General features: G+C 32.6%; 3 protein-coding genes across 4 annotated transcripts; all 3 read left to right on the top strand.

The window, feature by feature from the left end:
* The first annotated feature begins 122 nt into the window (after window positions 1–122).
* LOC135849368 (glyoxylate reductase/hydroxypyruvate reductase-like) lies at window positions 123–2026 on the top strand. Its single transcript, XM_065369761.1, has 7 exons — window positions 123–347; window positions 509–639; window positions 744–936; window positions 1014–1186; window positions 1296–1460; window positions 1545–1670; window positions 1776–2026. Exons 1-7 carry the CDS (start codon window positions 277–279, stop codon window positions 1892–1894), a joined length of 978 nt encoding a protein of 325 aa, XP_065225833.1. The 5' UTR covers window positions 123–276; the 3' UTR covers window positions 1895–2026.
* Window positions 2027–2792: 766 nt separating this feature from the next.
* Window positions 2793–8194, top strand: LOC135848388 (glyoxylate reductase/hydroxypyruvate reductase-like). Its single transcript, XM_065368289.1, has 6 exons — window positions 2793–2812; window positions 5475–5611; window positions 5695–5890; window positions 7302–7534; window positions 7629–7754; window positions 8076–8194. The coding sequence occupies exons 1-6, from the start codon at window positions 2793–2795 to the stop codon at window positions 8192–8194; spliced, it is 831 nt and encodes a 276-aa protein (XP_065224361.1).
* LOC135849367 (uncharacterized protein KIAA0825 homolog) lies at window positions 7632–18858 on the top strand. Of its 2 annotated transcripts, none has more exons than XM_065369759.1 (14): window positions 7632–7754; window positions 12219–12474; window positions 12553–12802; window positions 12883–13082; window positions 13162–13268; window positions 13348–13563; window positions 16697–16909; window positions 16997–17099; window positions 17516–17676; window positions 17762–17863; window positions 17948–18207; window positions 18274–18385; window positions 18465–18593; window positions 18664–18858. In XM_065369759.1, the coding sequence occupies exons 2-14, from the start codon at window positions 12243–12245 to the stop codon at window positions 18856–18858; spliced, it is 2280 nt and encodes a 759-aa protein (XP_065225831.1). In that variant the 5' UTR covers window positions 7632–7754; window positions 12219–12242. The 2 variants fall into 2 exon arrangements, with proteins under 2 accessions (XP_065225831.1, XP_065225832.1); XM_065369760.1 differs by lacking the exon at window positions 7632–7754 and adding an exon at window positions 8201–8533.
* Window positions 18859–18862: the final 4 nt, after the last annotated feature.

The raw sequence follows: 18862 nt of genomic DNA on the forward strand, positions 1-18862 counted from the left end.
TAACGAAAATATGAAAAGTCATTGCGAATGTTGTATATATGTGCGAATTTGTTAAATAAACAAATATGTCAGTAGATATCTATCTAAGTTGAAGCAGTTGGATGGGTGATATACTACCTGAATACATTGTATAATACCACAGCAGTGAAGTGAATATCAGTGGTTGTGTTTAAACTTTAGTTGCCAAGTAATTTAAAATAATAAACCGTTGATCAATTCATAAAGATACACGGTGACTCATACTGATTATACAATACCTGTGTTGGATCTCTAAAAATGGCAAAAAAATCTGTGTTCATTACACGGCCCAATTTTCCATCAATTCTATTTGAATTGCTGCAAGAAAAGTACGTACCTACCTATATTGTCTACCTACTTAGCTACGTTTATAGAATTACTGTACCTCAATAAATTCGAAGAAAAGTAATCTGTGCTTGAGGATCAAAGTGGAAGACTAGGTAGGTACCTGTTTTCTCTATGAATTTTACAATTAGGTACCTATCTACAGATTTGAAGTAGTTCGCTGGCATTCAGAAGTAAAACCTTCCAAAAATGAATTAAAAGAGCAAATTAAAGGAAAATATGCTATTGTTTGTTGTGCTCAAGATATTCTGGACAAGGAAGTCATAGAAGCTGCTGGTGAGTTAGACGTTCTAGGAAATGGTTGATGAGTAGGCACCCAACTACTGAAAAATTTATAGATTATTCGAATACCCTACCTATAATATTTCTTCGAATTCTAGGAAGTGATTTAAAAGTGGTGAGTACACTTTCAGTGGGTCTTGATCATTTGGATCTTGACGAATTGAAGTCAAAGAGGAAAATTAGAATTGGTCATACTCCCAAAGTCTCTGCTCCAGTTGTAGCGGAGCATGCTTTAGCTTTGTTATTGGCCACTGGACGACGTATTGTTGATCTGCATAATGCAGTTTTAAGGTTTGCAAATTTTGATCATTTTTTTCTACGAGAATTTTCCATTTTTTTATTTTTATTTATTTTTTTTAAATTCGAAGACGCGAGTGGAAACCTGATAACATGATTAAAATGTCAAGGCTGGGAAGAGGATTACACAAATCAACAGCTGCAGTTATTGGATGTGGTCCAATAGGATTATCTATTTTGAAAAAATTAAAAGCTTTTGATCCTAAAAATATTCTTTACTATGGCCGTAGCAGAAAGATAGAAGGTTCGTATTTTATAAAACTGGAAACTACCTAAAATACCTAATATGATGATGCCTCTAATTATGCTTGTAAGTAAGTACGTCGTACGTACGATTTTTGTTTTATTGTTAGCTGATGAACTTGGTGCCAAATTTCAATCTTTGGATTTCATTATGAAAGAAAGTGATTTCATTATTCTGGCTCTTGCACTGACTGCTGAAACTAAAGGAATAATAAACAGAGCTAGAATAAATTCTATGAAACCGAATGCAATATTAGTCAACATTGCTCGAGGAGGTATGAGGACAAGACAACTGAATCTGAAAAACTAGTTTTCATATTTTCCTCATTGAAGTACCTACTGTTTTTCTTTGCTTGTAGGTTTGGTAGATGAAGAGGCCTTAATAGAAGCGCTTCAAAATAATAAAATTGGCGGAGCTGGTCTTGACGTATTCGTAGAGGAACCTTTACTTTTTGACAGTCCTCTGATTGAAGTGGAAAACGTCGGTACGTCTAAAATCACCATAATTATAGCAAGAATAAGTACCTATACTTATGTATCATTGACATTGTTGACTCTTTTTTTCAATTTTTTTTTTTTTTTTTTTTTAGTGCTTGCTCCCCATGTAGCGGATCTTACAGAAGATTGTTTTAGTTCTGTGGCTGAAATGGCGGCTTTGAATGTGCTAGCAGTCTTAAATGGAGATAAAATGCCTGCAGAAGTGTTATGAACTGGAGACGAACTTTATTTTTATGGTTCTGATTCGAGATTTTGTTTTACGAGTAGATTTTTAGTGAGAAATTAAGAACCAAAATTTTCATGCTGGAAAAAATATACCTACTTATTACATATTAAAAATAAATTTTGATTTTTTTTTTGAAAATGGAAAAATTAACCCAATTCAAATTTTTTAAAATTCATGGAAGTACTGACATAGTTAAAAAGCGCCATACTGACATAGGTGAACTTGGTAATAACTCCTTGCATACCTATTTAGAATTTTATTCACTTTCTCTAAGGGAAGAAAGTGAAGGTTGTTGTTAGTTGCCTGGACTAGCTCATTCAGAGGCTGTTACGTAGTATGGAGATTAACTATGATCAATCATTATGTAGTGAGGAAAGAACTTATTCAGACTCTCAGTACAAATTAAAAACATTTTATTGATGGGTAATTTACATAGAAAAATACATGATCCTTATACAAACATCAATATTTCCCTATGAGCCCCCTCAAGGAAGAGTATATACATTTTCACGTCATGTTACAATAAATTAAACACTTGTTGTAATCGTATCTATAAATATCAAAATATAGCTACGATTAGAAAAGATACATTTACATTAATCGAAAGAAACAAGATGTAATTTTGTCTACACTCCATTGCCATGAAATAACTAAATAAATTAGAATAACCCAAAATCCCTCAAGATTACAAATTATTCTATCACCACTGGCGAGTAGCTGTAGTTAAAGTCGCCAGCTGAAGTAAGTTAATTCAAACTTACTCACCAAAACTGTACACGTTTGTCATCGCTTGTCTGGGCCTGTCCAATACTGTAGGCAATGATGACACTTAACTAAACGAGGTATCACTTTGACTTGGCTTGATTTGCTCATTACCGGCACAATGGCAAACCACCCAAAAAGGTAAGTACACATTATTGATTGGGGTGCAGATCAACGGACTGAAGATCGCGGAAATCACAGTAGTATTAGCCATCAAGGGATGGGAAAAAGCAAAAACCTTCGAACGCGAACTCGTTCTCATATTTTTATTCCTTCATCCCATGATAAGAATGTCTATGATATTAAAGTAAAAACGCGTAACACTTATTTTCGAGACGAGGAACCGAGATTGTGCACTATCCGATGCCTATTCTCATACTGAACTTCTTCGAATCTCAGTATATGTAAGAAACAGGGTATTTTTGGTCCCTCCCCCGAGATAATATGGTCAAAAAGAGGTGTGGAAAAGGCTTAAGGCGCTAATTATCAAAGAAATGCCGCTATCTGTCAATAAGCGAGCATTCTTACTAATAAATTTGTTTAATTAATCGCCTTGTTTTCCTATCTCGGGGTGTAAATGTCATCGCGGCTGTCAACCCTGTAATTGATATAGTCTTTACTTCGTAAAGGGGATCCAGCCGTTCGTGACGTCAAATGTACAAATACACTGGTATTTGTACATTTCTTTCTATTTAAAAGATACCTACACGTTTCCGATACCTATCGGTATAAGGGGTAGCTAAAATAAGCATCCCTTTAAGTGGTCCTTAATAGAATGACCACTTATAACGATGCGGGCCACCTACACTATGTCAGTACAATAATGATATTGTTATCGTTAAAGTGGTATTAACTGGGATTGGATGATTCAGATAAGAGTGATTATTTACAAGGGGGGTTACATGAGAAACTACCTAAGGGGGTTGAATTTAGCCTATGTCTCCTAATGTCACTAGACATGGGTATCCGATCCGATATTAACGAAAACAACTAAATGTTAGAATAATAATGAAATGAGCACCTAACATCATCATCATCCCGATAACACTATTTATTGTACTAAAAGACATCAATACTACTATAATTAATGTGTTTAATTATAATATTCTCGATCTTCGTCCTAATATGTCAATCTATGATCCTTGCCATAAGATTGTTGCCGATCATATAGTTCAATAAGACATCTATACCATCACAAGATGGTATAGGTAAGCAAATAGGTATCAATCAACATACCTATCTACGAGTCAGGATCCTTGCCCTAAGCCCGTGGATACACGATATAATTAATTAATTGTGCTAACTTATGATTAATCATTAATCAGTGGAGACACCACCATGTAAGTACCTACTTACCAAACACTGCCCGTTGTCACACCACCTCTTTCCCTTAGCCTACCCCAATAATAGTGGCTGTCGGTGGCTGCTTGGTTCATGAGAGACACACGTAACACACACCCTACCTGATGATGTCTGGAATCATCTCAGATAGTCGCAAGAAGAGATAAATAGGTATTCGCGATAGGTATTAATTACATTTACGTTAATTACTCTACTGACAAATGAGTAAATCATTATAGAATTACCACATTAGAAGTGGGTTAAACACGAATTAAATATCTCATTGAGAGACTTATACATTTAATTCAACACTATGAAGACACAATGCCACTTGATACCTTATGCTGCAGACGATGGAAAACAAGTGAGGCTCGTGGCCAAAGTCTTATACAGAGAAGCCACGATCCAGAAGATCTGAGCTCACCCCTTTTATACATGATTGACAGATTTATGTATAAAATGGGTGTATTGTGTAAAGATACAAGTACCAAGTGATTTATGTGCATAATAATTTATGCACAGATAGTTCCCACGTTACGACGATTCCCCTAACCAGGTAATCTTTCCGAGAATGTCCACCTAGAGGGTGAAGGCATATTACACTATATCAAGATTAAACGATTGAGAATTATTAAAAATGTACTTAGCTATAGGTACCTCTCTAGTCTCTATGTTACATAGTCTGAAAGAAGGGAAGGACTGTAGTTGATATTTTTTATAGTAACAACTTCATTACTAGAAATTATTACTTTCCTCTGAAGGTACGTTATGTACTTAGGTAATCCACAAACAAAAATGCAAGAGCTAGATACATTATTTTATTAAATTCTTATCAAACAGAATAAATAGATATGCATTATGCAATCTAGTGCAAATTGTGAAATTGAGGTTTACACCTTTTATGTTTCATTAAAGTTGGATTTTAGAATACATTTTAAACATGTTGTTATCTTTTGTTTTCTTCATTCATCCGATTTTGAACATTGTACCTAGTTGAGGATTATTATACTCGATGGTTTCACGTAGCGAGCACTCACGAGTGATTATATAGACTCAATTCATACATTCTCAATGTTGAAATGTGTACCATTTACACGCAAATTGCAAATGAATAATATAAGCACAATGAGACGTACTCATGAGCTGAAAGCAGATAATATTAGATAGGAATGTAGGTAGGTATTATTGAGGCTCAAATTCAATTTGAAACGAGTTTTTTGTAATTGTAGTTCAACTTTCAGTTTGATTCTGAAAAAAAAATCGTCGCGAGTTAAATTTCGAGAATTCAAAGTATTTGAATTTATAAAATGGTTTTTAAAAATCGTTATTCGTTACGTGGTATAATTTTCCATCAATTTTGTATGAATTGCTTCAAGAAAAGTATGTACCTACCTATCTTTGTTAGAAGAACATTTGGAAAAACTATAGGTTAGGTATTTCTTGATGAATTTGATGGCTACAGATTTGAAATAGACCGTTGGGATTCGGAATTAAACCCTTCCAAGAATGAATTAAAAGAACGTATCAAAGGAAAATTTGGTATTGTCTGTACTCCTTTAAACACCACTCTGGACAAGGAAGTCATAGCTGCAGCTGGAGGTGAGGAAGATACACATGCATTTGGGAGTTGAATGATGAAAAATTTAGTTTATTGTGATCAAATATGTGGCGTTGAATTCCAGAAAATGATTTAAAAGTGGTTTCTACGGTATCTACCGGATTAAATCATTTAGATATCGAAGAACTGAAATCAAGAAATATTAGAGTTGGTTTTGGTTATACACCCGATGTCTCTGTTCCAGCTGTGGCAGAGCATGCTATAGCTTTGCTATTAGCCACTGGCAGACGTGTCGTTGAAGCACATAATGCAATTTTAAAGTTAGCAAATGATGATGATTATTTTATGTACCGAGTTTAATATCTCTATTCTCAATCAGAGCTATAATGTCATTTATTCTCAATGTGACTTATTCTAATTTTTTTTTTTTTTTGAAAGTGGTGAGTGGAACCCTGATAACAAGATTGCTAGGTCAATGATTGGAACCGGATTGTACAAATCAACCGTTGCAGTTGTTGGATGCGGTCAAATAGGATTATCCATCATAAGGAGATTGAAACCTTTTGATCCAAAACAAATTTTTTACTTTTCTCGCAGCAGAAATCTGGAAGGTTTGACTAGCACTTACGTAAGGGAAGGTGCTCTAAAGTGGCCCTAAAGGTCTTCAACATGAAAAATTATAAGACAAATAGAAATTTTGACAAGTTTGATAATTTGTAAGGGCAGGTTCAACACTACTGCACTCATCAAAAATACAATTGCAACTTGGAAAATTTTCAAGCCAGATAATTCTATATGCCATGTCCGATTTTGAGCCGAAAAATTTCAAAAGTTTTGTCATTTGCTCAAGAACGTAATTGAGAAAGATGAAATATCCAAATATGTACTTAGGTAGGTACATAAAAAAATTATGATCAGATAGACCGAATAGTTTTGGTGGCCAGATTCAGCATAATTATGTATCTATAAGTTTTTCTACTTTGTCCAAAACAGGCTATCTGCTCCAAAATCATCTTATAATAAAGGAAGCTATACCAACTGGCGAAAAAAGTTTTGAATCGGACAAAACTAACTCGAAAGAGCATGCAAAAATACATCATCAGGAAAAATTTCAGGGTCTCATTGTGTTTTTTTTATATTTCTGCATGATGAATTTAAAAAAATTAAATTTTGGCCAAAAAAAGATGAAAAAAGGAAAATCTAACCAAGTAACCAGAAAAGTTACAAAATACGAGGCAACAAATTTTAATGTAGAAAAAATTAAGTAAGGTACAAAAAAAAACTCGATCTAGACTTTAACAACTTACTAAACTTTTTTTTGGCAATTCTTGGCAAAAAGCAAGACTTTGACAATTTCAAAAAAAGTGCAGGACTTCTTACCAATTTCTGAAAAATTGAAAATTTTGAGCGGTTTTTAGGACAAAACCAATAGGTACTTCTTGATTTGATTACAGGCGAGACTTTTTGCTAGGTATTTTAGCTGAAAGCAAGACTTCGTCAATTTTACATGGGTAATTTTGAATGACCACTTTTAAATTTTGAAATTTCAAAATGACCATTTTTGAGCAAAAATTTACCATTTTCAAAAAAAATGTTCGCAAATTTTTATTTTTTGAAAGTAAGATGTTCAATACATGCAAAATTTTCTCTAAGGTATTTGGCTTGCAAGGTTGCTTTTATCAAAAAAAAAACCTTCAAGGTTGCCATAATTTGAGCACTTTTGCCTTACAGTACATTTGAAGCTAAAGTAAATAACCTTGATGCAATGGGTGACAGTGCACTTATAATTCTTATCACAGCTGACAAGCTTGGAGCCGAATTTCAATCTTTAGATTTCATAATAACAGAAAGTGATTTCATTATCGTGGCCCTGGCACAGACTGCCCAAACTAAAGGAATATTCAACAGAGCAAGAATAAATTCAATGAAATCCAATGCAATATTGATCAACATTGCTCGAGGAGGTGAGAACTGATGAACTTTGAAACTTTGATAGGTAAATATAATCATATTCATCACAATTTTATGAATCTTATTTCCTTCATTCCTTGTTTGCAGACTTATTAGATGAAGCAGCTTTGATCGAAGCCCTCCAAAATAAAAAAATTGCCGGTGCTGGTCTCGATGTATTCCACGAAGAGCCATTGCCTCTCGATAACCCATTCATGAAACTGCATAACGTTGGTAAGGAATCAATAATGATCACGAAATGGATACCATAGGTTTTAAAAAAGGACCTGTTTGTAAACACTGCATTAGTATATTACACAACGAGGGCCGAAAAAGTGATTTTTGACGAGGGTGAGGTTTGTGACCCGAACGAAGTGAGGGGAACAACTCACACGAGTTCAACATCACTTTTTCTCCGAGTTTAGTGAAGTAATTTTTCCTGAACGAGGGTGGAAAGTACTTATTTTTACATCCGAGCGATTCTCGCGAGGTTGGAAAAGTAGTACTTTTCACCCCTAGATAGGAAAAATATTTTTTGCATCTTTTTTTTCCTAGTTCTATCTCCTCACATAGCCTACAATACACATGACTGTCGTAAATCTATGGAAGAATTAGCAGCTCTGAACGTCTTAGCAGTTTTAAACGGAGACAAAATGCCAGCCGAAGTTTTATAAAACTAAAAAAAAGAACTCTTTATGATAAAAAAAATCCAAATTCCATCGATATTTTTCCACGAATATGCTGTACGAATTAGGTAGTATAGTAGACTCAGACGTGCTACTGTTTCGTGCGAATAATGCTTAATGCATGTTTTACATTGATTTATACAATAAAAGCCCAAAGGAACCGTTCGGAACCTGGTACTGAGGTGTGTAATCATTCCTCCATTAAAGAAAAGCATTAGAAGTACAAATAGGTTAACAGTGCGCGTTTTCGTACGTTACTTTGTATCAACATTTATCTAAGAATTGTAATATAAGTCAATTAAAGATATATTTTAATCAGTAAACTAGGTAAGTGTTGATATAACTTGATTTATTAAAAGACGTAGGCATAGGTATACGATAAAGCTTGCCATGCTGCCGGTGTTCCGGAAGTAGAAATTTTGCATTTTACTGCTATATGTAGGTTAATTTGAAATGAAAACTATTTGTTAGCGTAGAAAACGAATTGATTTCGAGCAAGGCAAAGTAGAGCTTGTGTTTTTCCTTTTTTTTGGTGAAATTTACTCGTAATAGGAACGCAGCTGCTTATAATAAAAGTGCTTTATTTTTTTTCAAGGTGACTGAAAAGAATCGTTGGTTTGTTTTATTTCGATTATGCATTTGCTTTTTTTTCTTTTCATTCAGTCGATTCATTTTGCAATGTTCACTGCCTTCTGTAGACCTTCGTTATAATGGCACACAATTTGTCGTGTTTTAGGTAAATGATGATTTAAGAAGTAGATTAGGTAAATTTAGTAGGTAGGATTGTTTGTTTGAGAACACCTGCTGCAATTTAAAGGATTTGAGAACAATTTACAACTCATTGAATAAGTTTATGAGTAGGCCTCCTTAGTTGGATGATTTTTAAAGGTGTAGACAATCAAAATTTTGGGCTCAGAAGGCATAATTTGAAAAAAAAACACTCACGCATTTAGCGTGAGGAGACCGATTTTTCTTCAAATAAAATCTTTTACGAACGAATTGATTCACTTTTTTTGAAACATTTGTAAGCACAGCAATTGATTTGTTTACAGTCGAATCGAATCATTTGACAAACGATTGGTTGATTAAATAAACTGATTGATTTCTTGTTGAACACGGAAAAAAAAGTATGGATAATTTTTACTATTTCATACAGTAACCGGATCCCATTCAAAAATATTGTGATTTTTACTATGAGATTAGTAAATTTTACTATGAGAGTAATAAATTTTTACCTAATTCTAGATAAAATGTATTTTTTGGCTGAGTAAAAATCACTATTATTTTTGAATGGGATCCGGTTACTATACTGAAATAGTGATTTTTATCAATTTTTTTTCCGTGAATCATTCGCAAACGGAATCGAATCGAGTCATTCACAATTGATTGGCGATTGAACAAATTCATTGATTTGTAGGTGAATCCGAATAAGTTGAACAATAGTTACTGAATCATTCGCGAATGAATTGAATTTTTTAGTGAACCATTCGTGAACGAATTGATTCGTATAAGTGACTCGTTCGCGAACGAATCGATTCATTTACTCAATTTATGGTGAATCATTCACGAACGAATTGAATTATTAATGAATCATTCACGAACGAATTGAATCTTTAGTGAACCATTCGCGAATGAATTGATTTGTATAAGCGACTCGTTCGCGAACAAATCGATTCAACTACTTGATTCTTGGTGAATCATTCACGAATGAATTGAATGATTTGTGGTGAATAATTATATTTGCGAACGAATCGATTCATTCACCTAATTTTTGGTGGATTATTCATGAACGAATTAAATAATTTTTGGTGAATCATTCGCGAACAAATTAATTTGTGAAGTGACTCGTTCGCGAACGAATCGATTCATTTACTCAATTTTTGAGGATCATCCGCGAACGAATTGATTCGTATAGCCTAAGTGACTTATTCGCAAACGAATCGATTCATTTACTCAATTTACGGCGAATCATTCACGAACGAATTGATGAATTCTTGGTGAATCATTCGCGAACGAATTGATTCGTATAAGTGACTCGTCCGCGAACGAATTGATTCGTATAAGTGACTCGTTCGCGAACGAATCGATTCATTAACTCAATTTGTGGTGAATCATTTACGAACGAATTGATTTGTAAAAGCGACTCGTTCGCGAAAAAATCGATTCATTTACTTGATTCTTGGTGAATCATTCGCGAACAAATTAATTATTATTTGGTGAATCATTCGCAAACGAATTAAATAATTTTTGTTGAATCATTCGCGAACGAATTCGTATAAGTGACTCGTTCGCGAACGAATCGATTCATTAACTCAATTTATGGTGAATCATTTACAAACGAATTGAATTTTTAGTGAATCATTCGCGAACGAATTGATTTGTATAAGCGACTCGTTCGCGAACAAATCGACTCATTTACTTGATTCTTGGTGAATCATTTACGAACGAATTGAATTTTTAGTGAATCATTCGCGAACGAATTGATTTGTATAAGCGACTCGTTCGCGAACAAATCGATTCATTTACTTGATTCTTGGTGAATCATTCGCGAACAAATCAATTAATATTTGGCGAATAATTCGCGGACGAATTATATAATTTTTGATGAATCATTCGCGAAAGAATTCGTATAAGTGACTCGTTCGCGAACGAATTGATTCGTATAAGTGACTCGTTTGCGAACGAAACGATTCATTTACTCAATTTTTGATGAATCATTCGCGAACGAATTGATTTGTATAAGTGACTCGTTCACGAACGAATTGATTAATCTACTCAATTTTTGGTGAAACATTCACGAACAAATTGAATAATTCTTGGTGAATCATTCGCGAACGAATTGATTCGTATAAGTGACTCGTTCACGTACGAATCGATTCATTTACTCAATTTTTAATGAATCATTCGCGAACAAATTGATTCGAATAAGTGACTTGTTCGCGAACAAATCGATTCATTTACTCAACTTTTGGTGAATCAAACACGAACAAATTGAATAAGTTGGCTTTCTTAGTTGGACAATTTGTAAAGGTGTAGACAATCAAAATTTTGGGCGTACATACAAGGCAAATACAGTTTGAAAAATAGGTATGCGATGTAATTTGCATAATTTCAATGAATTGGAAATCCCTTTAGATGGATTATTCGAGAATCGAATGCAATTTCATGGTCTCGACATACGACATAACTCCCACTTAAAAATTTTTGAAATCACACTAGAAATACGAGAAATGAAAAGGTCATCAACTTGACTCACTCGTCACTCCATCTCTAATACGACAATACCGAATCCATCCAGAATAATTCTTTATAAGGGTATGTAATATTTTTTGGTCGATTTGATGCAATTAAAAAAGATACGTAAACCAATTGAAGTTTTCTGTTAACTTAATTAAGGCATATGTAGTAATTAAGTTTTACAAACGGTTGTTTCGTTCATTTTAATGAACGCCCTCGCGACGCAATAAACAGCATTCGAGGCATCGAGGCAATAAAACCGATGCTATGGAAGCATGCAACAATGTGTAAATTGCACATTTGGCAACTCGAAAGTCGAAAGTCGCGAAGCGAACCAAAAAGGAAAAAAAATAGCGAGCCAATGTCGTGTTTTATATCAATTTAAGAAAATTCGTTTACGAAAATTTCTTTTCCAAAAGATGTCTATAAATGAGAGATTTATTTAACATGACACGAATCCTTACGTGAATTAGCATACGTTGATTTTTTTTCGACTTTTAGCTTGTGTTCAGAGAAGGGGAACGTAAAGGAATTTATTATGTCAAAGCGCGCAGCACCGCGATAAAACGAATTTAAATAATGACGGGAAAACTATATTTAATATTATCGTGAATTTATAATGTAGCATGCCCTGCTAAAGGAAGGTAGAAACAATCGAATTTTCAGTCTGTGTCATCCTACGAGGTATACTGAAATTAATTCGTATTCGTGTCTATTGAAATAGGTAGATCTTGATTTTGTATAAACTTACTTGCAATGAATTTGGATTTTTTAGATTTTGGTAAAAAAGTAATTCAAAATGGAGATTATGGAAGAAGGAAATTTGATGGACAGAGTTCGTATTCTGCTCCAAAGAGACTGGGCTTACTATAACGAACATCAGAAAGTGATTCAAGAAAATGTATGCTCTACTGTGGTTGGAGGTTCGCTAGATTTTCCTTGTAACGTTACATTCGTGGCCACTAAACTGGTCACATGGTGGGAAGAAAGTTATTATTTATTGTTTCGATCCCTGTCCGCCATATTTCAAGGTATATCTGGTTAGATAGAATAATTTTGGGTGTGATGGAGATATTTGCTATAATTTTTGCCAAATTTTGTTTAATTAGATGCATCGTTGATCAACTTCGAAACTGAAGAAGAAGATAATATCAGTTTAAGTAAATCAATAACTTCGAAAGATTTTGCCCTATTGATTTCCCAATGTGCCATGAAACTCATCGATCATTTACATATTCTTTCTCAAGAAGCTCTGGATCATGCTGATTTATCTGTACTGACTGGTACTATTGGAGCTGCTGCTTTGGTCAGGAATACGATTTGGGTTTATAATCAACAACTAGTGAAGACCAATGCTGGGTATAAGATATTCCACAATCATTTATAAAGAGTTCTAGGTACCTATTTTTTGAGTACCTACCTAATGTTTTTTTTTGTAGGCCCCTGCTATCAAAAGACTTGAAAATATTCGAAGATATGGCTGAAGCTTTGGCTGAACGATTGTTAGATCTGCATAATAGGCTTATAGCTCTGTACATCTTGCAAGATGTCGATTGCCTCAACTGGACGGACGAATATCCTTTCTTTGAAGGTGAAAGATCGTCTTATACCATTCAAATGTGGTGGCTGTATATTCAAGGTATCTATACTTCAATTATCTTAATTTGAAAAAGTCCGAATAAATGTACATGAAAAATGAAAATATGTCGCCTCAAAAGGTACCCAAGACGACTTATGGAACACAATGCCTCCGAAAACAGCTGAAAGAATATTTTCTGGCATTTTAAACGAGTCTTTGACCATTTTAACTTCAAGATATATGCAAGTAGGTCCCTACAAAAGGCCATTTCCTATCAGCTGATTAGATGAAACTTTTGGAATAATGTCATATTGTAATGTTTTAGATAAAAGCTGGGTATGCCAGGGGTTCTCTGGTAACAGCGGATATTAGTAATATACTATTGTGCGTGTTTCAAGTACTGCCCAACATATCAGAAAATGCAGACGAGTTATTGGGATGTCATGTGACGTCAAACGCAATACGAGATATTCACGTCAAGTGTCATTTGCTGCTGTCTTATTTCATTTTGAGGGGGACTCCTCTTTCTGTGCTCTATAAGGTACCATTTATATTATTTTTCGATTTAACTTTTTTAATCTGCAAATATTTTAGATGATTCAATAGCAGTCTATGGGCTTAAGGGAACCAAGGGTTCTCAAGATCTCCTTGGTAATTTTTTTGATTAAAAATGAACGAGTTATATTGTATCTTTAAAGCAATCCTTTCGCTCTGGACGATTGATTTTTTTAAGAACTACAGACATCATTCATGAAAAATCGCTTTTCAAGTGTCAGTGATAATCTCGTTGCAAAGTTTCAATTGCTAGCAATTTGCATGGAACTTATGAGTTGGATAGAGCAAATTTTTAAAAAGATCCTCCCTGACCCTCGACCCATCCAGATGACTGAGGATGATGTCCAATTTTTCTACAAGAATATAGAATAAGTTGCCTATTATTTTGTGCTGAAGGAGAATTGATTTTTAAATTTTTTAAATCACATTACAGGAGTAACTGTGGGCAATTTATTTCACTTTCTGAGCAAAATGTTGCAGAACGATCTAATTTAGGAAAAAATTAACCTAACCTAACCTTCATCAAAAATTTTTTTTTAAGGAAATTATCACCAACTGTAACCGTAACTCTTTTCTGAGATCAAAATGAACCGTAACCGTAACCATAACCGAAATTTTGTTGAAAAAAAACAGTTTGGAAATTAAAAAAAAATGAAAATTGCTGTTTTTATTTTTTTTATGTGTGTAGTTTTTCTCAATATAATTTGTAATGATCTGAAATTTTAATAAAAATACAAAAAAAAAAAAAATGATTGAAAGATAAATATAAAAAACATGAATAGAAAGTTCAAAAAATTCGAAACTGGTTGCATCATACTCATTAAACCATAAAAGCTCAATCTTGAATGATATTTTAATTATAAGAGGCCATAAAGAATTGTTTCTTGAAAATATTTTTAAATTTTGAATTTAAATTTTACAAAAATTCAAATTTTTAAATTTCAAGTGTGCCTAAGTTGAATGTATTCAGTATTGTTTTAGAATATTAAAAAATTGTAAAATTGCAAACTCAGAGAAAAGAGTAATAAAAGCTAAAAAGAAATGTAGATTTTCAAAAATTTCCTACTTAACATAAGGAAAAAGCATTAAAATCACTAAAAATTGACCGAAAGTAATGAAATTTCAACGAAATTCGCTATAAATGCATGAAAAAGTGTTGAAATTGTGTTAAAATGATGTAAAAAATGCTCAAGAAAGCATTCAAATCACTGAAAATTATTGAAAATGATGGAATTTTTAGCAAAAAAATATTAAAATCACTAAAAATTGACAAAAAATAGTGAAGTTTTAACGAAATTGGCTAAAAATGGATGAAAAAGTGTTCAAATTATCTTAAGTTGATGTAAAAATATTTTTAAAAAATCAAAATCACTAAAAATTCACAAAAAAGAAAAAATTAATAATTTCAACAAAATTTATCAAAAATCCATTAGGAATGTTAAAAACGTAATTACTGAAAATTCACAAAAAGTAATGAAATTTCAACTAAATTTACCAAAAATGTCTGAAAAAGCATTCAAATTATCTTAAATGGATGTAAAGACATTTTTAAAAAAATCAAAATTACTGCAAACTGAAAAAATAGTAATGATTTCAACAAAATTTATCAAAAATTGTTAAAAACGTGTTTAAATTGGTGTAAAAATATTCAAAAAAGCATTGAAAAATTGACAAAAACCAAATAAAATTGTAACAAAATTTTCTAAAAGTGCATGAAAAAATACTAAAATGTATGAAAGTCATGTATAAACATTCAAAAAAGCATCAAATACTCTAAAAAATTGTTGAAATAGCAATAAAACATTCAAAAAAAATTCACCAAAAGTGCCAAAAAATATGAAAATTGTGTTGAAATGATATAAAAGTGCACAAAAAAGTAAATCACTAAAAACTACTGAAAAAATGATGAATTTTTCAAAAAAAAATGCATAATAAAGTACAAAAAACTTGTTAAATAGAAGTAAAAACATTTTTAAAAACATTAAGATGACTAAAAGTTGACAAAAAGTAATGAGATTTCAACAAAACTTGCTAAAAACGCACGAAATAATGTTGAAAAAATGTTAAGCACACTCAAAACAGCGTCAAAGTCATTGACATTTAATTTGGAGTATTGAAATTTCATCAAAATTTGCTAAAAGTTAATAAAAACTGCTAAAATTGAGCTGATGCGATGTAAAAATGCCCAAAAAAGGCATTTATAAGAAATCACTGGAAATTATGGAAAGATTTTTGTTTTGAGTTTAATGTTAACTAAAAACCAAGTCATGAAATTTCATCAAAATTTGTGAAAAATGTACGAAAAATTGTTTAAAATGAGTTTAATTGATGTGAAAGCGTTCAAAAAAGTGTCAACGTCACTAAAAACAAACAGAAATTAGTGAAAAAATTCCAAAAACATCAAAAAAAAAACAATTGCTGAAAATTCACTGAAAATCAACCTTCAACAAAATTTGCTAAAAATCCATAAAAAAAATCACTGAAAAATCCTAAAAAATAATGAAATTTCTACAAATTTTTTTTCCAAAAAAAAAAGCATGACAAGGTTTAAAAACTTGTTAAAGCTATGAAAAAAACACTCAAAAAGACTTCAAAATCGCTAAAAATTGACAAAAAATACACACTCAAGAAAACAATTATCAAAATCCCTGAACATTATTAAAAATGTGATGAAATTTCTGTAAAATTTACCAAAAAACACATAAAAAAGGGTTGAAAACGATTTACAGTATCGTATGTAGTGTAAAAACTCTCAAAAACAAAATCACTGAAATTTGGCTGAATGTAATGAAATTTCAACCAAATTTGCTAAAAATGCATTTTAAAAATGTTAAAATTGTGTTAAATGATGTAAAAATGCTCAACAAATTATCAACATCACTGAAAATTAACAAAAAAAAAAAAAAAAAAAATGATGAACAATTTTGTATTTTTTTTTTTTTCAAAAAATATGATTGGAGGAGCTTTAAGTACTTATAAGAAATACATAGTAAAATTCATGTCGCCTACAGCAAAAAAAATATTCAAAACTGGCCCCTGATTTTTCCTAATTAATAACCTATTTGTATGGACATTTCTTTTCCAAATTTTAATTAATTTAGTGTCAATCAAATTTATAGAATTTTAAGCACGGATTCTCCAATGCTCCTTGTTTAACGAAAAAACCAGCCAACACGGTCGAACCTTGGATTATATTCGCTGCTTCTGGACGAAACGAAGAAATTCCCGATGGTTTACAGATTTGCAGCATGTTATCGCCTAATTTGGCCATTAAATACGAACTTCTAGTACTCCTATCTCGTGCACAGCCCATCTGGCCATTACTTTTGAAAGTAAATATCTCGAAAAACTGTCCTCTCACACCCCCCCCCCTTGTCCGAAAAATCACTCTACGACACTAAAAATGATATACTTCGTAGATCACAAGGATGAACGATTGTTGGATCGTGCACGAAATCCTCCACCACGTGATTATCGAACTCAATGGCAAAGAAACCGAAATGAACAGCGAACAGTGCAACGGTAGGTAATTATTGCAAAATCGTAAACTTATATGTGGGTAGGTTTTTCACCCCTGCAGTGCGATAAAAGTTTTAAATAATTTAGGTAGGTATAGCAGAGAATGGTGTATTCATATTTACGTACCGGTATACATTTCACTCGAGCATGCAACAACGTGATTAATATTCATATAAATGAAAAGCAATTAATTAAAAGGTCAGAGCTCAACATCAGTAGGTCAGTTGGTGGATATAATGCTCGAGGTTTCTTTTATTTTGGGTTACAGATAGAAATCTTTGAAAGAACAAACACATTTGCCTAAATTCAATGATTTAAAAGACATGCGATACGTAATGCTAATAATGCTCCAAAAAAGCGAATTTTAAAATGGTATTTATAGCTTTTGGAAATTAATCCTACTGTGATTTGTTTTCCAGGGTTTCTTTGTAGAGAAGACTGTGCTACTTTTAGCAGTATTGAAAACGCAGTCGTGTATATTTTACTCGCCTTAGGTAATAAGATTTTCATTCAGAAGACTCTGATCAAGGTTTTAGAAGAAGTGCCTGAAAAATGGGCTGTATATTTTAGTCATTCGCAGGTACCTATAGTTATTTTGAACCTGTTGAAACGATTTATACCTTCGTAGGTAATTAAGATAAGGAAACAGATACCTATTTGTTTAGATTTGGAATCAAAACAGACCCCAGTGGATACAAACAATATTATCGATGATTGAACCAACGATTAAATACATCATTAAGTACGTTTCTCAAAATAAACATCCAGTAAGTACCTACGTGACTGGCTTATCTCTTTACAACGAATGACGTATAATGAAATGATTCTTATCACAATGAAATTGTTTGTAGAAATCACCAGCCGATGAAATAATCACAGAATACATAGAAAATTTGACATCGGTTGTTGACTGTCTTCCGGAAGGCGTCGTAATTACGGCGACTTTAATTGAAAATATTCTGCCACCTGATATACTGCCTGCTGGTGACTCTGTGCTCATTCAGCTGATGATGACAGCTTTGTACGATGAATTGGGTAACGAGTCTCGTATTTCCGAAGGTTTATGCAGAACTGAGGCGAAAAAATTCCAAAATTTGCAGAAAAGTGTTGGGTAACTTGAAAAAAAAATAAATAAAAATTATAATTTGCTCAAATTTTGATGATTCTGTTTTCACAGCGAAGTGAGCAATAGTACGATTCCAAATTTGAGTTACATCGAAAACGATAGCGTCAATGAAATCATAGTGAAACATATGTTGAAAGATAAATTAGGGCGAGCTTCGTTAAAAGTACCAGTCTCCAATATAAAATTTATAATACAAATTGGAATTATTTAAACACCAAAACAATCGAAATTTTCATTTTCAGGTACTTTATAATTATCTCAAAAGTCACGCCGATTGGTTAAAAGTGAAATTAGGGATCACTGCATCTGCAAGTATTAAGAAAACATTACTTTATAAGATGTTTTACATCGCTGACAACGAATACGATCAAGTAAGATGATGAAAATTAACAAATTATGATTGAAAATGGTTCACATGTTTAATAATTCATCATTTTGCAGGTTCTTTCCGGAGCATGGGCACCGAAATGGACCCCTTTATTGAATTTACCATTGGGATTAACATTTGAAAATATTCAAGATCAGTTATCAATAAGACCAGAATTTTGGCAAGATGTAAAATTAAGCAATCATGATAAAATGGTAGTAGCTCATTTGAAATCATTGTTTGTACCAGTTATTAAATATGCTGTATGATTTT

This window comes from Planococcus citri, chromosome 5 (assembly GCF_950023065.1).
Source record: "Planococcus citri chromosome 5, ihPlaCitr1.1, whole genome shotgun sequence".
In the NCBI taxonomy this organism is placed as follows: Eukaryota; Metazoa; Arthropoda; class Insecta; order Hemiptera; family Pseudococcidae; genus Planococcus; species Planococcus citri.